This window comes from Dipteris shenzhenensis, chromosome 11, assembly GCF_047967505.1.
Source record: "Dipteris shenzhenensis isolate YYH24624 ecotype China chromosome 11, Dip_SZ_1.0, whole genome shotgun sequence".
In the NCBI taxonomy this organism is placed as follows: Eukaryota; Viridiplantae; Streptophyta; class Polypodiopsida; order Gleicheniales; family Dipteridaceae; genus Dipteris; species Dipteris shenzhenensis.
In genome coordinates this window covers 35076779-35093502 of record NC_141606.1, presented here as the reverse complement: position 1 = coordinate 35093502, position 16724 = coordinate 35076779, and the positions used below count along the sequence as shown (strand labels likewise).

Here is a 16724-nt window from a genome sequence, read left to right as displayed (position 1 = left end):
GTATTTAAAGTACCGGGCAGTGCAGCAGTCAGCGGTGTGCAAAACTGCACAAGGGGTTACTGCAAAGTGTGGAGGGGCGGGCCGGGCAGCATGGGATGTGAGACGCATGAGAGAGAGAAGAGGGCCCAGAAACAGTAAGAGGGTCCCGGGAATGGGGCGTGTGGAGAGCCGTATCACGTGATGAGTGACTGAAAGGAAGGAAGGATGGAAAGGCAGGCGGCAGGGATGCGAGGAGGGCGATAAGTGAGATAGCGTATGTGGAGATAAGTGATAAGAAGCGGGGGAGAAGAAGGAAGGAGGATCGGGATAAGCGAAGGTGGCGGGGGGGGGGGGGGGGGGGGGACTAGCTGTGGGGGAGGAAAGCAGGGACAAAAAGACGGAGACACACAGAGAGAAAGAGAGAGAGAGAGAGAGAGAGAGAGAGAGAAGGAGACCGGGGTGTTGTGCAGAAGAAAGCTGTGCGAGCAAAGTGCGACTTTTTGTTGTTGATGCAGTTGCAGTTGGAGAGACAGAGAATTTGAGGGAAGAACAGGAGTTCTTCTTCTTCCCCCTTCCACCTTCTTCTTCCTGCCCAAAACCGCCCTTGCTTCTCCCCTCTTTGCCTTGGCTGCCTTCTATCCCCTTTCACATCCTCCCTCCTTGCTTGCCTCTGCATGCTCTAGATTTCGCCTTCACTCTCCCTCCCTCCCTCCCTCCCTCCCTCTCTTCTTCCTTCCCCCATTTTGGGCGATTCTGCATTCCCCTCCTCCAGATTTCGCATTTCGGTCCTCGCCCATCTCTTAATTCTCGCACCCTTCCTCCTAATTTCCTTTTGCTTCCCCCTCACTCCTCCCCCCCCTTTCCCTGATCCGCATTCCTCCTCCCCCCCAGCTCCTTTTCGGTCCTCCCTTCTCTCGCCCCCCCCTGGACCCCCCCCCCCCCCCCCCTTTAATTGCTCCTGATCTTGGCTCCCACAGCATCACCATGTCTTCCCTTAGTAGAGAGCTCGTCTTTCTTATCCTACAGTTCCTTGACGAGGAGAAGTTCAAGGAGACGGTGCACAAGTAAGACCACATTTCCTCTTCTTCCTTTAATTGTTCCAGCCGAGCTGAATTGTTTGTCCTGGTGCGGTTCCTATTTTACTGTTTTCTGCCTCTCGGATGTTGGTTGACGCGTGCGTGGATGTATTTGTCTCTCAGGCTTGAGCAAGAGTCTGGCTTCTTTTTCAACATGAAGTACTTCGAAGATCAGGCGCACGCTGGGGAGTGGGATGAAGTGGAACGTTATCTCTCAGGCTTCACTAAAGTGGATGATAATCGTTACTCCATGAAGATTTTTTTTGAGATTCGGAAGCAAAAATATCTTGAAGCTCTGGACAAGTTCGTAACCTTTGGCGAAACCTGAGTGTGTTGTTAATTTTTCCATTGTAGTTAGAGATCGAGGGCCTTTTGTAGCGCCTTTTTTCCATTCTCACTATGGCAACCACTTTAGGTTCGTCTGACATAAATCGATGCTGCAGACAAGATCGAGCTAAGGCGGTAGAGATTTTGGTGAAGGATTTAAAGGTGTTCTCTGCTTTCAATGAGGAGTTGTACAAGGAGATTACGCAGCTTTTGACACTGGACAATTTCAGGTCTGTCTTCGACCTTTGATTTTGAGACCTATGTCCACTTTAAACAGCAAATATGCTGTTGCCTTACGAGTTTCAGTTATTGGACGGTCGCAGGGAGAATGATCAGCTATCAAAGTATGGTGATACGAAGTCTGCTCGAAATATTATGTTGTTGGAGTTGAAGAAGCTGATTGAGGCTAACCCTCTTTTTCGAGACAAGCTGGCGTTCCCAGTCCTAAAAGCATCAAGGTTGAGAACCTTAATCAATCAAAGGTATGTGTTATTTCTATTAGTCGGCTTTTTGGCTTAGGTTTTAAGTCTTCTTAATACAATACCCTGTGGTTTCTAAAAATAATAGAAGCATGCAAATTTGACTTTTTTGTGCTGCGAAGCGTCATTTTCATAATTTGTGGATCTTCTGATAATATCTAAAACAAGCTTTGTTATGTATGGCAGTTTGAATTGGCAACATCAACTGTGCAAGAATCCACGGCCAAACCCGGATATAAAAACTCTTTTTACAGATCATTCATGTGGGCCTCCAAATGGAGCCCGTGCACCTCCCCCATCTAACAATCCTCTTGTTGGGGGAATCCCAAAGACTGGAGCGTTTCCTCCCCTTGGAGTGCACGGTGTAAGCATTACGGACCTCATCTTGTTGTGCGTCTGCCTAAAGTCGACTTGCTAGATCTGAATATGCCACGCCCTTTGTGGAGGTGCATTCTAAAGAGTTTGTCATCTGAGAGATCCAATGGTTTTTTTGCTGGCAGCCATTTCCACCTGCAGCTGGTTCATCGGCTAGTCCATTAGCTGGGTGGATGGCGAATCCCACTCCTCCAGCTCCTCCTCATGCAGCCGTTGCTGCAGGAGCAGCTGGTGTTACTGCTCCACCTAATCCAGGTACAGGGTCATTCTAACAGTTAAAACATGAGCAGTGTTGTATGATTTTGTTTAATGGTTTGCTACAGGCAAAAAATTACCTTTTGTAGAGGATGTATTAAAATTTGGTCCGGTGGAATAGGCACTTTGCTGAAGCGCCCCAGATCGCCACCTGGCAGCACTTCTGGTGTTGACTATCAATCTGCTGACTCTGAGCATCTTTTGAAGCGTGCAAGGCCAGCTGGTCAGTCAATTGATGAGGTGAATATTGGTCTGTACGTCTATTCAAATTTGAAAGATTGGGGTCTATTACATGAGTTTCCATGAAAGTGTGTGTTTGAATTTTACTCGGGTTCACTAAGAATAAGCCCGTGCATGGTGTGATTGCTACACATTGGTTCGCCTGGTCATTTGGAAGCAACTTTAAATATATGTGCTTTGGAGATTCTGCTGGAGTTTGTAATGTTATGATCTTTCTGTAGAATGATAGCTGTCTTAGAAAATGTTGAGTATTTATTATGGATGACGGTTGATAACCAAAGGTTTATTCTTGAAGTGTGCACTAAACCTGTTCTATGGATTGTTTGGGTAAAGAGTGTGACAATCTCTGCTTATTCTTTTAATATCGAGGCTTATAGTTTCTGGGATTTGAACACAATCACAGTCACTGCTGTGCTCCTGGTAACCTGCTACCTGTATCCTGTTTTGTGTTGCGCAGATCACATATCCAGTTTCAAGTCTTTCACAGGCTGGATATTCATCAGATGATCTTCCAAAAGCAGTTGCTAAAACCTTAAGTCAGGGTTCTAGTGTTATTAGCATGGATTTCCATCCGTCACAGCAGACTCTACTTCTCGGTTAGTCTGGGCATGCCCTGAAAATTGCAAAGCTTGAGTCTGATTGTTGTTTCTTTATTGTATGACATTGTATTGATTTTGTTTTAAAGACTGTTTGGTCTTAATACATGGAATAGTATCGAGTTCTATATGTTGTAGGAGTTTACTTTATTGTTTGTAAGTTGTTCTTGCTTATCAATCAAGGTTCTGCCTGCTTTAGATGTGAAAGCAGAACAATCTTCCATTTCTTTCTTTTCCAGACACATGTTCCTCCTAATAATAAGCTCGTCAATGAAGCTTCTGCTTGCATAAGACACTTCAGCAAAACAAAGAAAGAAAGAAGAAAAACAAGGACATGAAAGCAGAACATTAGCAAAGTAATTGCTCAGTGAGGTGTCATCAGGCTATGTCTCTCAAAATGTATGCCCTTCCAAGAATGCACGAGGTGAATGCAGGTGCCCTCTATTTTGAGAACTGCCCGCGCCGCCCCCCCCCCCCCCCCCCCGCCGTCCCCCTTAAACCCAAAATCTTAGGTTTACACTCCAGTTGTTTTGCAAAGCCATGAGGCTTCCTCCATATTTGGTGCCTTGGATAGGTTAAGGGGTGATCAAGTAAACAAAATTTAGGGCTCAAGTGCTTCTGCTTGCTCTGTGAGTTGTTGATAATTCAGGAGTGTCTCCTAAAGCCAAAAAGAAAAAGATGCAGGCATGTGCATGCATTCATGCCCATGCCCTCTATTTTGACTTCTTGTTTAAACCCCCAACCTCAATAAAAAATAAATTTTTATTGAGGTTTACACTTTAGTGTTGTAAAAAATCCAGGCACAATAAGCTTCTGCCTCTGGTAGGTTAAAGAGTGATGAATCATTCAAATTTTCTTCGCCAACATCTGTCCTGATCACATCATCCATGCATTCATGCCCATGCCCTCTATTTTGACTTCTTGTTTAAATCCCCAACCTCAATAAAAAATAATTTTTTATTGAGGTTTACACTTTAGTGTTGTAAAAAATCCAGGCACAATAAGCTTCTGCCTCTGGTAGGTTAAAGAGTGATGAATCATTCAAATTTTCTTCGCCAACATCTGTCCTGATCACATCATCTATGGATGTTTGTTGATCAAGCTTTTCTCTCAGTCTATGTACATGCATGCCTTAGTCAGTACTGTTGATAGAGGCCCATGCTTTTCTCTCAGCCCATGTAGGTGCATTCCTTAGTCAGCAGTGTTGCTAGAGGCCCATGTTTTTGGAAAATAAGGCATCATACCCATGCACCTATGAATTATCTCTAAAATTGTTGGGCAGCTGCTTGTCTAGATGAGATTCTATCTCTTGTTAACAATTCGCCCATTGTTGACGTTTGAAAAGGTGATTGATAGTCTGCGCTACCCATGATAAGTTGATGGTTGAAGCTTTTTGCGCAAGAGCCTTAAAACAATGTTTGGTTTGGCTGAGTGGGAAATTGGAATTCAAAGGTGATTTTTCATGGGATGGAGCATAGATGAGCTTCAGCATCCTTCAAACGATAAACAAGGCTGGCATTTGCATTCATTTCTATTGCAGCCTCTCATACGTTACTAAAGCTGTTTGGAACTGGATAATGTGTATTTAATGGTTCGCTAATGCAATCTAGACTTTCGAGCATCATTGCATGTACCATGTGGGACTGACTACAACATATAGAAAATAATTAGTATCTAGAACTGAACTATAATGATAGCATGAGTCCGGGTATCTTTCTCTGGCTACTTAAAAATTGTCTGCTGACTTGGTGGAACTGTTATCTCTTGGAATATTTCTCAGTATATTTTTATATAGCAAACTTGTTGGCTTGGCATCCCCTGCTTGGCCCACCCCTGTGATTTGAGGTGGGGGCTTTTGGCTGAAGACACTTCCTCCCTAAGTAGATCTTGGTTATTATGGCCAGTCGGTACAAATGTTGGAGACATTGCAATCTGGGAGGTTTCATCTCGTGAAAGGCTGGCTATTAGGCCCTTCAAAGTATGGGATCTATCTCTCTGCAGCGTGGCATTGCAGGTATTTTCCACAGAGTTGATTGACTGAAAAAGGGAAGCATTTTCATGCATATGAAGCTTGCATTTAAGGTAGATTTATTGACTGTTGTGGATTTGGCTTTGGTGGAACCAGAATGCACTTGTCAAAGATCCAGCTGTCTCTGTCAATCGAACAATGTGGGCGCCGGATGGCTTGTTCTTGGGTTAGTTGCTTCTACATTGCTCTGCTAGAAGGCATGCTTTTGAGAAATTGTGCTGACAGGTGTATCGACCTTCATCTTAATTTGCAAGAAAATTTGTTCCCTCCTTTAATCTGTAGGTCTCTTTTTTCACAGGGGTTGCTTTTTCAAAGCACATGGTTCAGATCTACCAGTATACTGGGGGGAGTGAACCAAGACCACACTTGGAGGTATGTATCAGCCTTTGCTGGGAGATAAAATTATATATACCTTGATGCATTACTCATCTGGCCCTTTCGCTTGCTTTGTTATATGCGATTAAGTAGAAGAGTACTACAAATACAGTATCATGCTTGCGATTGAAATGCCAGCAAACTTGCCTTGTGTACGATTACGTTGCCTAAAAGATGTTGGAGGATCTAATTAGCTGGCATCTGGATTCCAACAGATTGATGCTCATGCTGGAGGTGTTAACGACCTAGCATTTTCTCATCCCAACAAACAACTTTGTATTATCACTTGCGGTGATGACAAGACAATAAAGGTTTGAATAAGTAGTTTGTGTGGAATTACACATTGCTTTCAGTTACCTTTTCTGTCAGAGGCACCCGTTTTGGTTTTGATGATTACCTGTAGAGAGTTGATTGATTTTGGGTTCTGCCGCAGGTGTGGGATGCAGCTTCTGGCCAAAAGATATACATCTTTGAAGGACATGAAGCACCTGTATATTCAGTTTGCCCACATCATAAAGAGAATATCCAGGTTGTGCCTCATTTCATGCTCAGACAGCCTCCAATTTTAGGCTGAAATGTCATCAAATGTTAAAGTCTTTCTGCCTCTTTACCTGCCCATGAAACAGGGATGTAGGAGCAACTGCTTTAAATTTCATAGCCTGTTCATGGACAACCATGTAAACTCGCCTTTGTGTATAATGTATGAACTTTGCACTTGGGTGCCCATGTGGTAATGACATGAGTTGGAATATCTTAGCCTACAGCATGATTGATTTTGTCAATTGAAGCTTGCCAACACAACTTCATGATGAGCAAACTACAAAATCAGTAATTTGTGTTTTACACTGGAGAATGGGGTCACCATTCAAACAATATGTTTTGTCTCGCTTTTTTAATGTAGGAGTGTTTTCTGCAGTTCATATTTTCCACCGCAATTGATGGCAAAATCAAAGCTTGGTTATATGATCACATGGGCTCTCGAGTGGATTATGATGCACCCGGACACTGGTGCACCACAATGGCATATAGTGCTGATGGATTGAGGTAAATTTTTATGTGCACTTGGTTTTTCGAGATTGGGACTAAACAAGCCCAGGTAATAGCTGAAGGTGCATTGTATTGTCTTAATTGTGCGAGAAGACTTTTCTCGTGCGGAACAAGCAAAGATGGGGAGTCTTATTTAGTGGAATGGAATGAGAGTGAAGGAGCAATCAAACGGACATATTCAGGGTTCCGGAAGCGGTCTTTTGGAGTTGTGCAGTTTGACACTACAAAAAATCGTTTTCTAGCAGCTGGAGATGATTTTCACATTAAGTTTTGGGATATGGATAATACAAGCATACTCACCTCAATTGATGCTGAAGGCGGATTGGTTGTAAGTTTTGATTGATCTGCAGCCAATTTACAAGTGTCTTTCAGTGAACATCTAAATGTCAGGAAATATTATGACTGGGCTGTGCTGCTTCTTTGTGCAGGCAAGTCCTCGTTTACGCTTTAATAAAGAAGGATCTCTGCTGGCTGTCACCACAGTTGACAATGGAATTAAGATCTTAGCTAATGCAGAAGGAATGCGACTTCTTAGGACGTTAGAAAATCGTACTCATGATGCCTCAAGAGTGCAGTCAGATGCAGTTATTGCAAAGGTAATTTTCTCTATTGCACTGGAAAATTTTAGTTTTTGGATGATATTCTAGATTAAAAGTAAGCACTGTGGACATTTTTGCAGCCTCCTGTGTTGAGTTCAATGACAGTAGGAAGTTCATCAGCCCCACCTGGAGTTGGTGCTGTTGATAGGGTGCCTCCTGCAGTTACAGTTGCTGGCCTGGTGAGACATGTTTTGAATATACCTACGTTAAGGTTGCTTCCATGGGCGTCCCTTTCATTGCTGCATTCTTTGTGTTTTTCAGCTATGCTATGAGTAGACTTCTTCCATGTGCCTCATCATTTAAGGAAATAGTCATCATTGGCTGCAAATCCTAAAGTTTTACTTCGCTGATGGAAACATACAAGGCTGACGATAAATGTCAGATTTCTGGCGTGCAGAATGGAGTAGATGCTACTCGAAATGCAGATGTCAAACCAAGAATTGTAGATGAGACAGCTGAGAAAAACAAGCCCTGGAAATTGACAGAAATCACCGAGCCAGTGCAGTGTAGGTGCATACGACTTCCTGATACTTTACCAACGACAAAGGTAAATGTGCTTTTCTGGAATGTTCTCCATGACATGAGGAGTATGAAAACAATGTGTCTTCTTATGGGCTAACAAATATGCTTATTTATAGATCCTGTGTGGATGAGTAGGAATGGACAAAGGATACTACACAAATGCTCACTATGCATATGATAATTGTTAAAGTCAAGATGCGTGGAATCTCATGTGCATCCTTGCCTTGTTAAGTGTGTGAAGTGAAGTTGTGCTGACATTCAGCTGCATGAGATCTGTGTATGCCTGTCTGTCTTGGCAGTTTGTAGCCATGTGGACACTCAAGCTCACATGCAGCACTTGTTAAACAATCCCTGCATTTTCTTGATGAAACAGCAGAGCCTTGTTCCACATAGCATGACTTTGACAGATCTCTTTGTTGTTCATATGATCAGTGCAATCCTGGTGCCTAAATTGTTTGTAAACCTCACAATCCAGTCCAAGTGGTGATCAGCTGTTCAGCTAGATCAAAATATCTTACGCGGGTGCAGAAGCCCCAACAGCTAAAAAATTTCAATTTGGACTTTAGAACAAAAGAAATTTGGATTTTTACAATTGGATATATTTTAACCTAGGTATATTTTTCTGTCAACTTAGTGCACAAGCAAATTCTTTGAAAATTTGTGCAAGTGGTGATCAGCTGTTCAACTATATGAAAATATCTTTCGTGGGTGCAGAAGCCCCAACAGCTAATTTTTTTTTAGAATAACAAAAATCAGAATTTGTACGATTGGATATATTCTAATCTTACAAAGGTATATCCATAATAATATCTGTTTGTTCAACTTTGTCTTGACCACTGTGTTCTGAGACCAAATTTCCTGAAATTTGATGTGTTGCTGGAGATGTGCTTAAGAGATCTGGTTGACCTCTCAAAGCAGGTCTCATTTCTTGTTTTGGATTTTGTGGAGTTTCTAGCAACTGGTTGTCGACTTGTTTCCATTCTTGAGCCTGTTTATTCCTAAGCTCCTTGATCTGGAACTGTACTCTCGTTTTTTATGTGAGTAGGACCATGGCCTCTCTAGAGCAGTCTATGCGCAGGGCCTTATTAGATAATATATCTTTTGAGAGTGAAATCTGAATGCCTATAGTATGGTTGACAGGTACGATCACATTCGATGCGTACCGTTCGATATTAGTGCGGTAACAAACTAAAAAATCTTAGGCGTACGTTTGATACCCCCAAAAAAAGACACAGATTTTAGAGTGTTGGAGTAGGTACTTGTACAAGCTTTAAAACTTGTACAAACATGTTATATAGGTGCTTGATGGAGATAAAGAGGGAGAGAGATGGAGATGCTTGATGCAGCTTGAGCCTTGTCACTTGTTGGAGATAGAGAAGGGAGAGTCGAGAGGTAGATACTTAGTGTGAGATCATAGTGAGGAGAGAGGGTGTTTATATGGAACCTTGCCATTTGGGAGGCCCAAAATCAGTTTGGCAGAACCACCACCAATAACAAGCCATCCAAAACAAACGAACGCCAAAAAAAACAAAAAAAAACAAAACGAACATAACGTACGGATCGAACGGTACGGTACGGCATGTACGGGACATTCCGTACGTCGAACGAGGGCAACCATGGGGCCCTGAAGTATTTGCAGCCAAGCATTTAAGAGCGCAATGTCACCCTCACCTATGAGCTGGACACCTTTGGGGTCATTTAGCCCTTGTGCTTAAGTGAGATTATGGTTAGGTGGTAAATCTGACCCTTTGGATTTTGTCATTAAGTGTAGTGTGCGAGTTAAAGCATGGAGTTCGGAGACTAAATCCTCAAGTTAGGAGAGTAAATACGACTGAGAATTCTTACTTTCCTTTGTGACTTGCTGATACTTTCTATTTGGACTATTACATGAGGCTTTATTCTAGAAGCACAATTCTGTGCACAGCGTATTTCATGGATGCAAGGTTCAATTCCAAATAGCAGGAAGTACAGAAGTGGGATCTTCTTGTTTGAGATTACTTGAGATGATTTATGGTTTGTGTTGCAATATAGTTTATATGGAAATGGAAATGTAGGTTATGTGTGTGTGCATGTGTGTGTGTGTGTAGAGAGAGAGAGAGAGAGAGGGAGAGAGAGAGAGAGAGAGAGAGAGAGAGAGAGAGAGAGTTTATTAAAGTCTTTGGAAGACCGATGGGTCTATGAGACTCTGAAAAACCTGATACAAATCCAATTGGAGGGGTGGAGCTACTAACTGAGCATCCACACCGAGCTACTAACCGAGCATCCACACCCATATAAAACCGAGAGAGAGAGAGAGAGAGAGAGAGAGAGAGAGAGAGAGTCTTACATGTTCTGCTTGCAGATTTCTAGACTTATATACACCAATTCAGGAGGAGCTCTGTTGGCTCTTTGTGTTAATGCTGTCCACAAACTATGGAAGTGGCAACGCAATGAACGGAATCCTACGTGCAAGGTTACCGTCTTTTAGGCCTTAGTAGTATATCATCCATTTGGCTTTGGAGCTTTTCCTTGTTCTTCACTATGGAGGTTATACATTTTAAGGTTAGTATCATACATTAATGATTGAAGCTCCTTTCATTGCAGGCTACTGCAAGTGTGGCTCCACAGCTATGGCAACCTGCAAGTGGAATCATCATGGCCAATGATGTTAATGAGGCAAACTCTGAGGAAGCAGTTCCATGCATAGCACTGTCAAAGAATGACTCTTATGTTATGTCAGCCTCAGGTGGCAAAGTGTCTTTGTTCAACATGATGACCTTCAAGGTGATTATCAGTTTTCTATTCCAGTCCTGAAGCACAAATCCAGGCACACAAGCACATGCAAAAACATATACATACATACAGAGGCAACTATGCAATGCCTTTTAGGAGCTTTGAGAGAACTCTGTGCAAAAGTTGTGTGGGTGGTTGGGGCGGGGGGAGTGCGTGTTCTTTTTTGCATTCATGGGGCACGCACACGTGCGTGTGTGTGTGTGTGTGTATGAGAGAGGGCTTCTGTGTTGAGGTCTTGTGGAGGTCCCAAAGGACAGGGTGTGGAACCTGAGCATTTTGTGTATACATAAAGCCACAAGTTTGACAGCTGTAGCTCTCGAGTCTTCATTTTACAGGTTATGACAACTTTTATGCCGCCGCCTCCAGCAGCAACATTTCTTGCATTCCATCCACAGGATAATAACATAATTGCCATTGGTATGGAGGACTCTTCTATTCAGATATACAACGTCCGTGTTGATGAGGTGATTTGCTGGAGCCATAGTGTCTGACCTAGCTGTTACTCTTCTGGTTTTGGTCTTATTATCATTATCACTTTGTTGACTGAAATGAACGTTAAATTTGTAGGTCAAAAGTACTTTAAAGGGACACCAGAAAAGAATAACAGGGTTGGCCTTTTCCAACTCTCTGAATGTTTTAGTATCATCTGGAGCTGATGCACAGGTAATGTGTTTTGCCTGCATGTATACCGATTATCACTAGCACTGCATTCTCAATGGACTTATTCTAGTCTTACAAAGGTATATGCAGGGTTGGAAGATTAAAATCTTGTTTCTGGCAGCTATGTGTGTGGAATATAGATGGATGGGAGAAGCGCAAAAACAAGCCAGTGCAAGTTCCAGCTGGTCGCCCTCCTGCTGCAATAAGTGATACTCGAGTACAGTTTCACCATGACCAAATTCGACTTTTAGTAGTTCATGAGAGTCAGCTGGCTATATATGATGCTGCAAAGCTGGAACGAGTTAGACAGGTTGGCAAATCCCCTGGGAATTCAATGAACAAATAATCAAAATAGTTTGACGAGTCAGACTGAGTTTATAAAGGGATCTGCAAGTCGTTTCTGGATTTTATTGCTTTGTCTACGAGTCTGCCACACTGACTTTTGGAAGACAAGGGTACATAGTAATTGCTTTCAAGGTTGAATGCCCTGCCTAGCTTATAACAATATTGTTAATGTTCTATGTGCAGTGGATCCCGCGTGATTCAATGCCTTCATCAATCTCAAATGCCACATATTCCTGTGACAGTCAACTGGTCTTTGCCAGTTTTATTGATGGATCGGTGGGAGTGTTCGATGCAGAAAGTCTGCGACCAAGGTGCCGGTTGGCTTCATCTATTTATTTGCCACCTGGTGTTAGTAGGTAAGCATCAGAGCTCTGATAATTTCTCCATAGTCCAGTTTCCTATGCTCATACTACTGTTGTAGTGGCTTCAAATTGTGTGGATTGCCTGCTTGTCTTATCACGTGAAAATGTTGCCTTTTTAACAGCTCCACTGTTTATCCTTTGGTCATTGCTGCACACCCATCCGAACCAAACCAACTTGCACTTGGATTGACGGATGGTGCTGTGGAAGTGATAGAGCCTTTGGAATCTGAGGGCAAGTGGGGTGTTGCTCCACCGGCAGAGAATGGCGCAGTGAGCAGTGCCAATTCTACACCTAATGTTGGAAATCAGAATGCTGAACAAGCTTCAAGATGAAACTAGTTTGCAGGATTCACCCGCATTAGCCATCAAGTGCTGTTTACATCAGTTTTGATGGGTAATTCCTTCAATATACAATGGTAGCAGACCACTGCAAAGGGCGTGCTGTCAAAGCAAGTATGTGGTTGATGCCACGGTTTTGTACAGTTCCTTTTCTTCATTTGCAGGCAATCTGGCATTCCAACCATCAGGCATTATCAAGGAGCTGGGAATGGGTCAAAAAATAGGTAAGTTAGAAATTGGGGTTTCCCCATCTGAAACAAGTTATTTCCCCATCCGAAACAAGTTATAACTGATCCGGCTTCTGTACACATGACTAAACCATTCTAGAAGAGAAGCTCCTGACACGCATTTGAGTCAGTTTGGATCTTCGACATTACTTTGTGTGGTGCACAGAGAAATGCATTGCAGAAACTTGACAGTATAGAATATTTATTGGAGTATCAGAAAGAGCTCCACATGCTTGATCAGAATTATTTGTGCAATTTATCAAATGCCTACGTGCGTATGTATTTTTCAAAGCAGGATGCTTCTGTTTGAACATGAATTTTTGGGAAGACCAATTTGCTGTATCTGTGTTTATAACCTTGATTCCTGACACTATTATAACCTTCATTAATCTTTCGAGTGTTTCAAAGTCTTTCAAAGACCTGAAGAGGAGCTTGTCCTTGGAGACATGCTAGGTTTTGTGCTCCAGAGAAGTCAGAATGTTGGCCCGTGTTACGACATGATTACTAAGGCTGGACATATCTTTGTGGCAAGTACGGCAAACTAAAGGTGGATACGCCTTTGTGACTTAATCTACACAAAGGTGGACGTCTTTGTGACATGTATCTACTTGTTGTAGTGGGTGCTCGATGCTACTTTACTTGTGAGGTATGCACTTGACAGTATTTTGTGAAGTACGTGCTTGACAGTATGGCTCTGCTTTACTTCTGAACGCCCACTCTGCCTCTATACCCAAAAAAAGACACACTTGATCGTTTTCCCTCTTTTCATAAGAAAGGGGAATAGCGAAATTCGGCAAACAGAAGTATGGCATTCGTCCGAGGCAGAGTATTAGAGCATGTTTCTTCATTTGCATGAGTGTTCATGATATACAGATTAGATATAACTTGGATTTTGCATCTTTTGGGAGAGGGAAGCGTCTTTTAAGGAGTGTGCGGCACGACTTGGAAGGAAGTCTTGCTTCTTGTGAAGACACTAGAATTATACAATACTGGAGAACAGTAGTTTTCAAGAAGTTGTCTTTACATGCTTGAGGATTTAATGGGATGTGTGCATCCTTGTACATGAGGGCATGTGTGGGCACTGGTTTGTGCAAACCATGGATAGTTGGAATTTGTAAACATTCGATTAAAGCCAAATTTGAAGTAGTCTTTTGATCTACTGAGCTGAATCCTGATTTTTAATTTTATTTTGCTTGGTAAACGGATATTTTCTTTTTGCATTGATATTCATGAATTGCGCCTCACCTCTTGCCACTGGAGGGCATCCATGTAGCAATTAGCTTCTCTCGATGACTAAAGTATCATTGCAAACAGTGTAATAGTTGGAGGTGTCTCACATCATCTTTAATTCTGCAAATATGCCATGTAGTGCATTCATTTTTGAGTGCACCATGAAAGGTAAACCATAGCTTTTCAAGCTTAGAGAGGGAGAAGTCTTAATGGTGAAACAATAATCATTCAACCAACCACTCTCTTATCTAAAATGTTGGATTTATGGTTGATTTGAATCATTGTTCCTTCAAGATAAATGCTTGCAAAGACTTGCATCTTCCTGTTATCTTGTTTCTACAGGTCAAAGTGACTTGTCTATTTATTCAACAGGTCGTAATATGAGCTGCATGCTTCTCTGTTTTCTTCCCGCTAAACATCTGGGGGATGAGGAGGGATTCCCAAAAATGTCTTGCAACTGACGATTAGCACTAACAAGGGTAATCATGTCTCTTAGTGGTTGAACTTCTACTTTGATTTCTGTTATCTTCTTCCTTCATTTCCAAATCGCTCTTGATTGTTTGACATTTCGCTCTAAGAACGCAATATACAATCTAAATAAATATTACTATTGTGTATGGTTTTTAATAGTAAACTGAACTGCTGTTTATTTAAAAATTTATGTTGTCCTCTACTAGTCTACACCCACTGTTGGGCGCTAATGACGTTAGTGGGGATGTCATAGTAGCTAGTCCCTGCTATGCGTGATGGAGTTTATGGTTTTCAATCTTATGAGTGACTATCGTGAGATTGAAACTGCACTATGTTGTGTTTTTAGAGGATGAGTTTGGGAATGTTCCTGAATTCATCTAGGTATATACATACTTTCTAGGCAACCTTAAATACTTTAGTAAACAGTTATGATACATTTGCAGCCCTAGGATGTTCTGAACATTTGTGTAGGTCACGCAAACCCCTTTGACACTTGTGCAGACCATAGCATGCTTAGAGCAAACATGTTTTGAGCATGGTTTGACCATGGGGGTCAACTTTACACAGTTGCATAAGCTTACTGCGTCTATTTAGACCTGTGGGTCTGTTTTACGATTTGCCTATGATCCAAGTTTGCAACTTTGCCATCAATTATAAGCTATGGTCTACATTTGCCAACACTCCAATTGGCATTTTGGGCCTAGTTTTTCGCCCCATGCACAGTACCGTACAACCCAAAAGTGGAGCAAACTGTTCATACAGTCTACACCGTCTGGTCTCAGAATTTACTCACTGAAAATAGCCTCAAAATTGAGGAGGTACGTTCAGAGGCCCCCATAGTAATTTTGTGCACGCCTTTCCCCGTCTATGATGCTTCCTTACTATTGGATGGACCAAAATTTGAAACTAGAGTGCTTGGCCAGCTGGGCTCTTGATGAATACTTCTCTCTTTTGCTATCTTGTTGAGGTTCACATGAGTCACGTTGTCAGAAATGATGCAGAAGATTGATGTTCAATTGCATGCAACCTTTTCTAGAGATTTCGTTATCATCCAGTCCTGCTTGCACTTGATGTTGTTCATGTAAACAGTAAAACGTAGTTTTTCTTTTTTTCTGAGGAAGACTAATTCCTATTCTTTGCACTGTAAGCAAATCTATTGTCATTCCACTTCGAGCGAACGACGGGGAGATGTATTTCAAAAATGTATAAATAATAAATCAAAACCAAATTGAGCCAAAAGCATGCAACTGTGACGGGAAAAATCCAAACCCAAAGCTGCATTGCATGTACGACAAAAGTTCCAGCATTTGTGCCTTTTTTCGAAGGCACAAATGTTTATTTTTTGGGTCAAATTATGTTCCTACGCTTTAGAAAATAGTACTTCCGCGCTCTAGCCGGATGGCCCTCGAGCGTGTTGTAACCTAATGGACCTACTGTGTTGTGGCTCCTTATGTAGTACTGCTCTAAAGTTCGTGCTTTGTCTACAGTGTCTGTTGTTTCCAAAACTTTGATTTCGAAATTTTCTTCGAAGGGCTTGTAACGCTGCAAGTCCTCTTTCATTTTCGCCGGTGGTTTTTTATTGTGCTGTTTGATCCTCCGCGGTAGGTCCGTCGTGCTCCCTATGTATTTTCTGTTGTTGGGCTTGCACGTGATGCAGTAGACGACGAGGCTCGCGCGATTCCCTTACGCGGGCGCTTCAGTGGAGGCTCCTCCTTCATCTCGAGGCTCGCGTCTTTCAATGTCGTACCTACGTAAACATTGACAATTACGTTAGCTTAAGGTTTTCGGTCTTTTTTTTTTCCGTTTGAGGTCCATAATAGAATGCATTTATTTACTTGCCCTGGTTTTTCTCTGTTGGCGTGAAAGGATCGTTTCCAATACCGAAGCGCTCCTCGTATAAGTCCCTGTCGAAAATATACGTAAGCTTCTCCATTGTCGTCACCGGGTGCGTCGCATCGTGCGTCCCTCCAAATTGTTCCATGAATTGTTCGAGTATAGCCGTTGCTTGATCGCGCGTCGTGTCCCTCAGCAACTCCAAGGATACGTTGTACCCGTAATGCAACAGCTCGCACGCATACGCTGTGATCCCTTTCGTCTTCGTGTCTAGTAGCTTCTGCCCCTCCAAACTTTCCATCATCCTATCGGTCTCATTGAACTCAATGTCAAGCTCGACAAGGATCTCTTTGAGGAGTCCTGCAGGAGAAGTGCAATCCATGATGAGTTTGTTGTTCTTGCAACTCGTTAATTCTTTTTCTCAATTGTTGCGGTTTCTTTTAATTTTCGGAAGCATTACGCACCATTTGCGAATCTCAAGCCTCCCGGCTCTCTTTTAGCTGGCAAACGCCTATTGCAGTTGTCAATGAAGTCGCGTAGTTCCGCATACGTGTTGAAGCCGTTGATGTAAGCTCCCGGACGTTCT

At 42.4% G+C, this 16724-nt stretch overlaps 1 protein-coding gene across 2 annotated transcripts; it reads left to right on the top strand.

Moving 5' to 3' along the window:
• Positions 1 to 920: 920 nt before the first annotated feature.
• Positions 921 to 13740, top strand: LOC147896954 (protein TOPLESS-like). Of its 2 annotated transcripts, none has more exons than XM_087381056.1 (25): positions 921 to 1043; positions 1179 to 1358; positions 1499 to 1612; positions 1706 to 1864; positions 2048 to 2225; positions 2362 to 2491; positions 2613 to 2731; positions 3189 to 3327; positions 5232 to 5341; positions 5453 to 5522; positions 5655 to 5728; positions 5947 to 6042; positions 6165 to 6260; positions 6648 to 6775; positions 6872 to 7106; positions 7207 to 7374; positions 7458 to 7556; positions 7775 to 7924; positions 10241 to 10351; positions 10483 to 10662; positions 11007 to 11135; positions 11239 to 11334; positions 11453 to 11641; positions 11860 to 12032; positions 12161 to 13740. In XM_087381056.1, exons 1-25 carry the CDS (start codon positions 964 to 966, stop codon positions 12369 to 12371), a joined length of 3414 nt encoding a protein of 1137 aa, XP_087237182.1. In that variant the 5' UTR covers positions 921 to 963; the 3' UTR covers positions 12372 to 13740. The 2 variants fall into 2 exon arrangements, with proteins under 2 accessions (XP_087237182.1, XP_087237181.1); XM_087381055.1 differs by having other exon boundaries at positions 7760 to 7924.
• The last annotated feature ends 2984 nt before the right edge of the window (positions 13741 to 16724 follow it).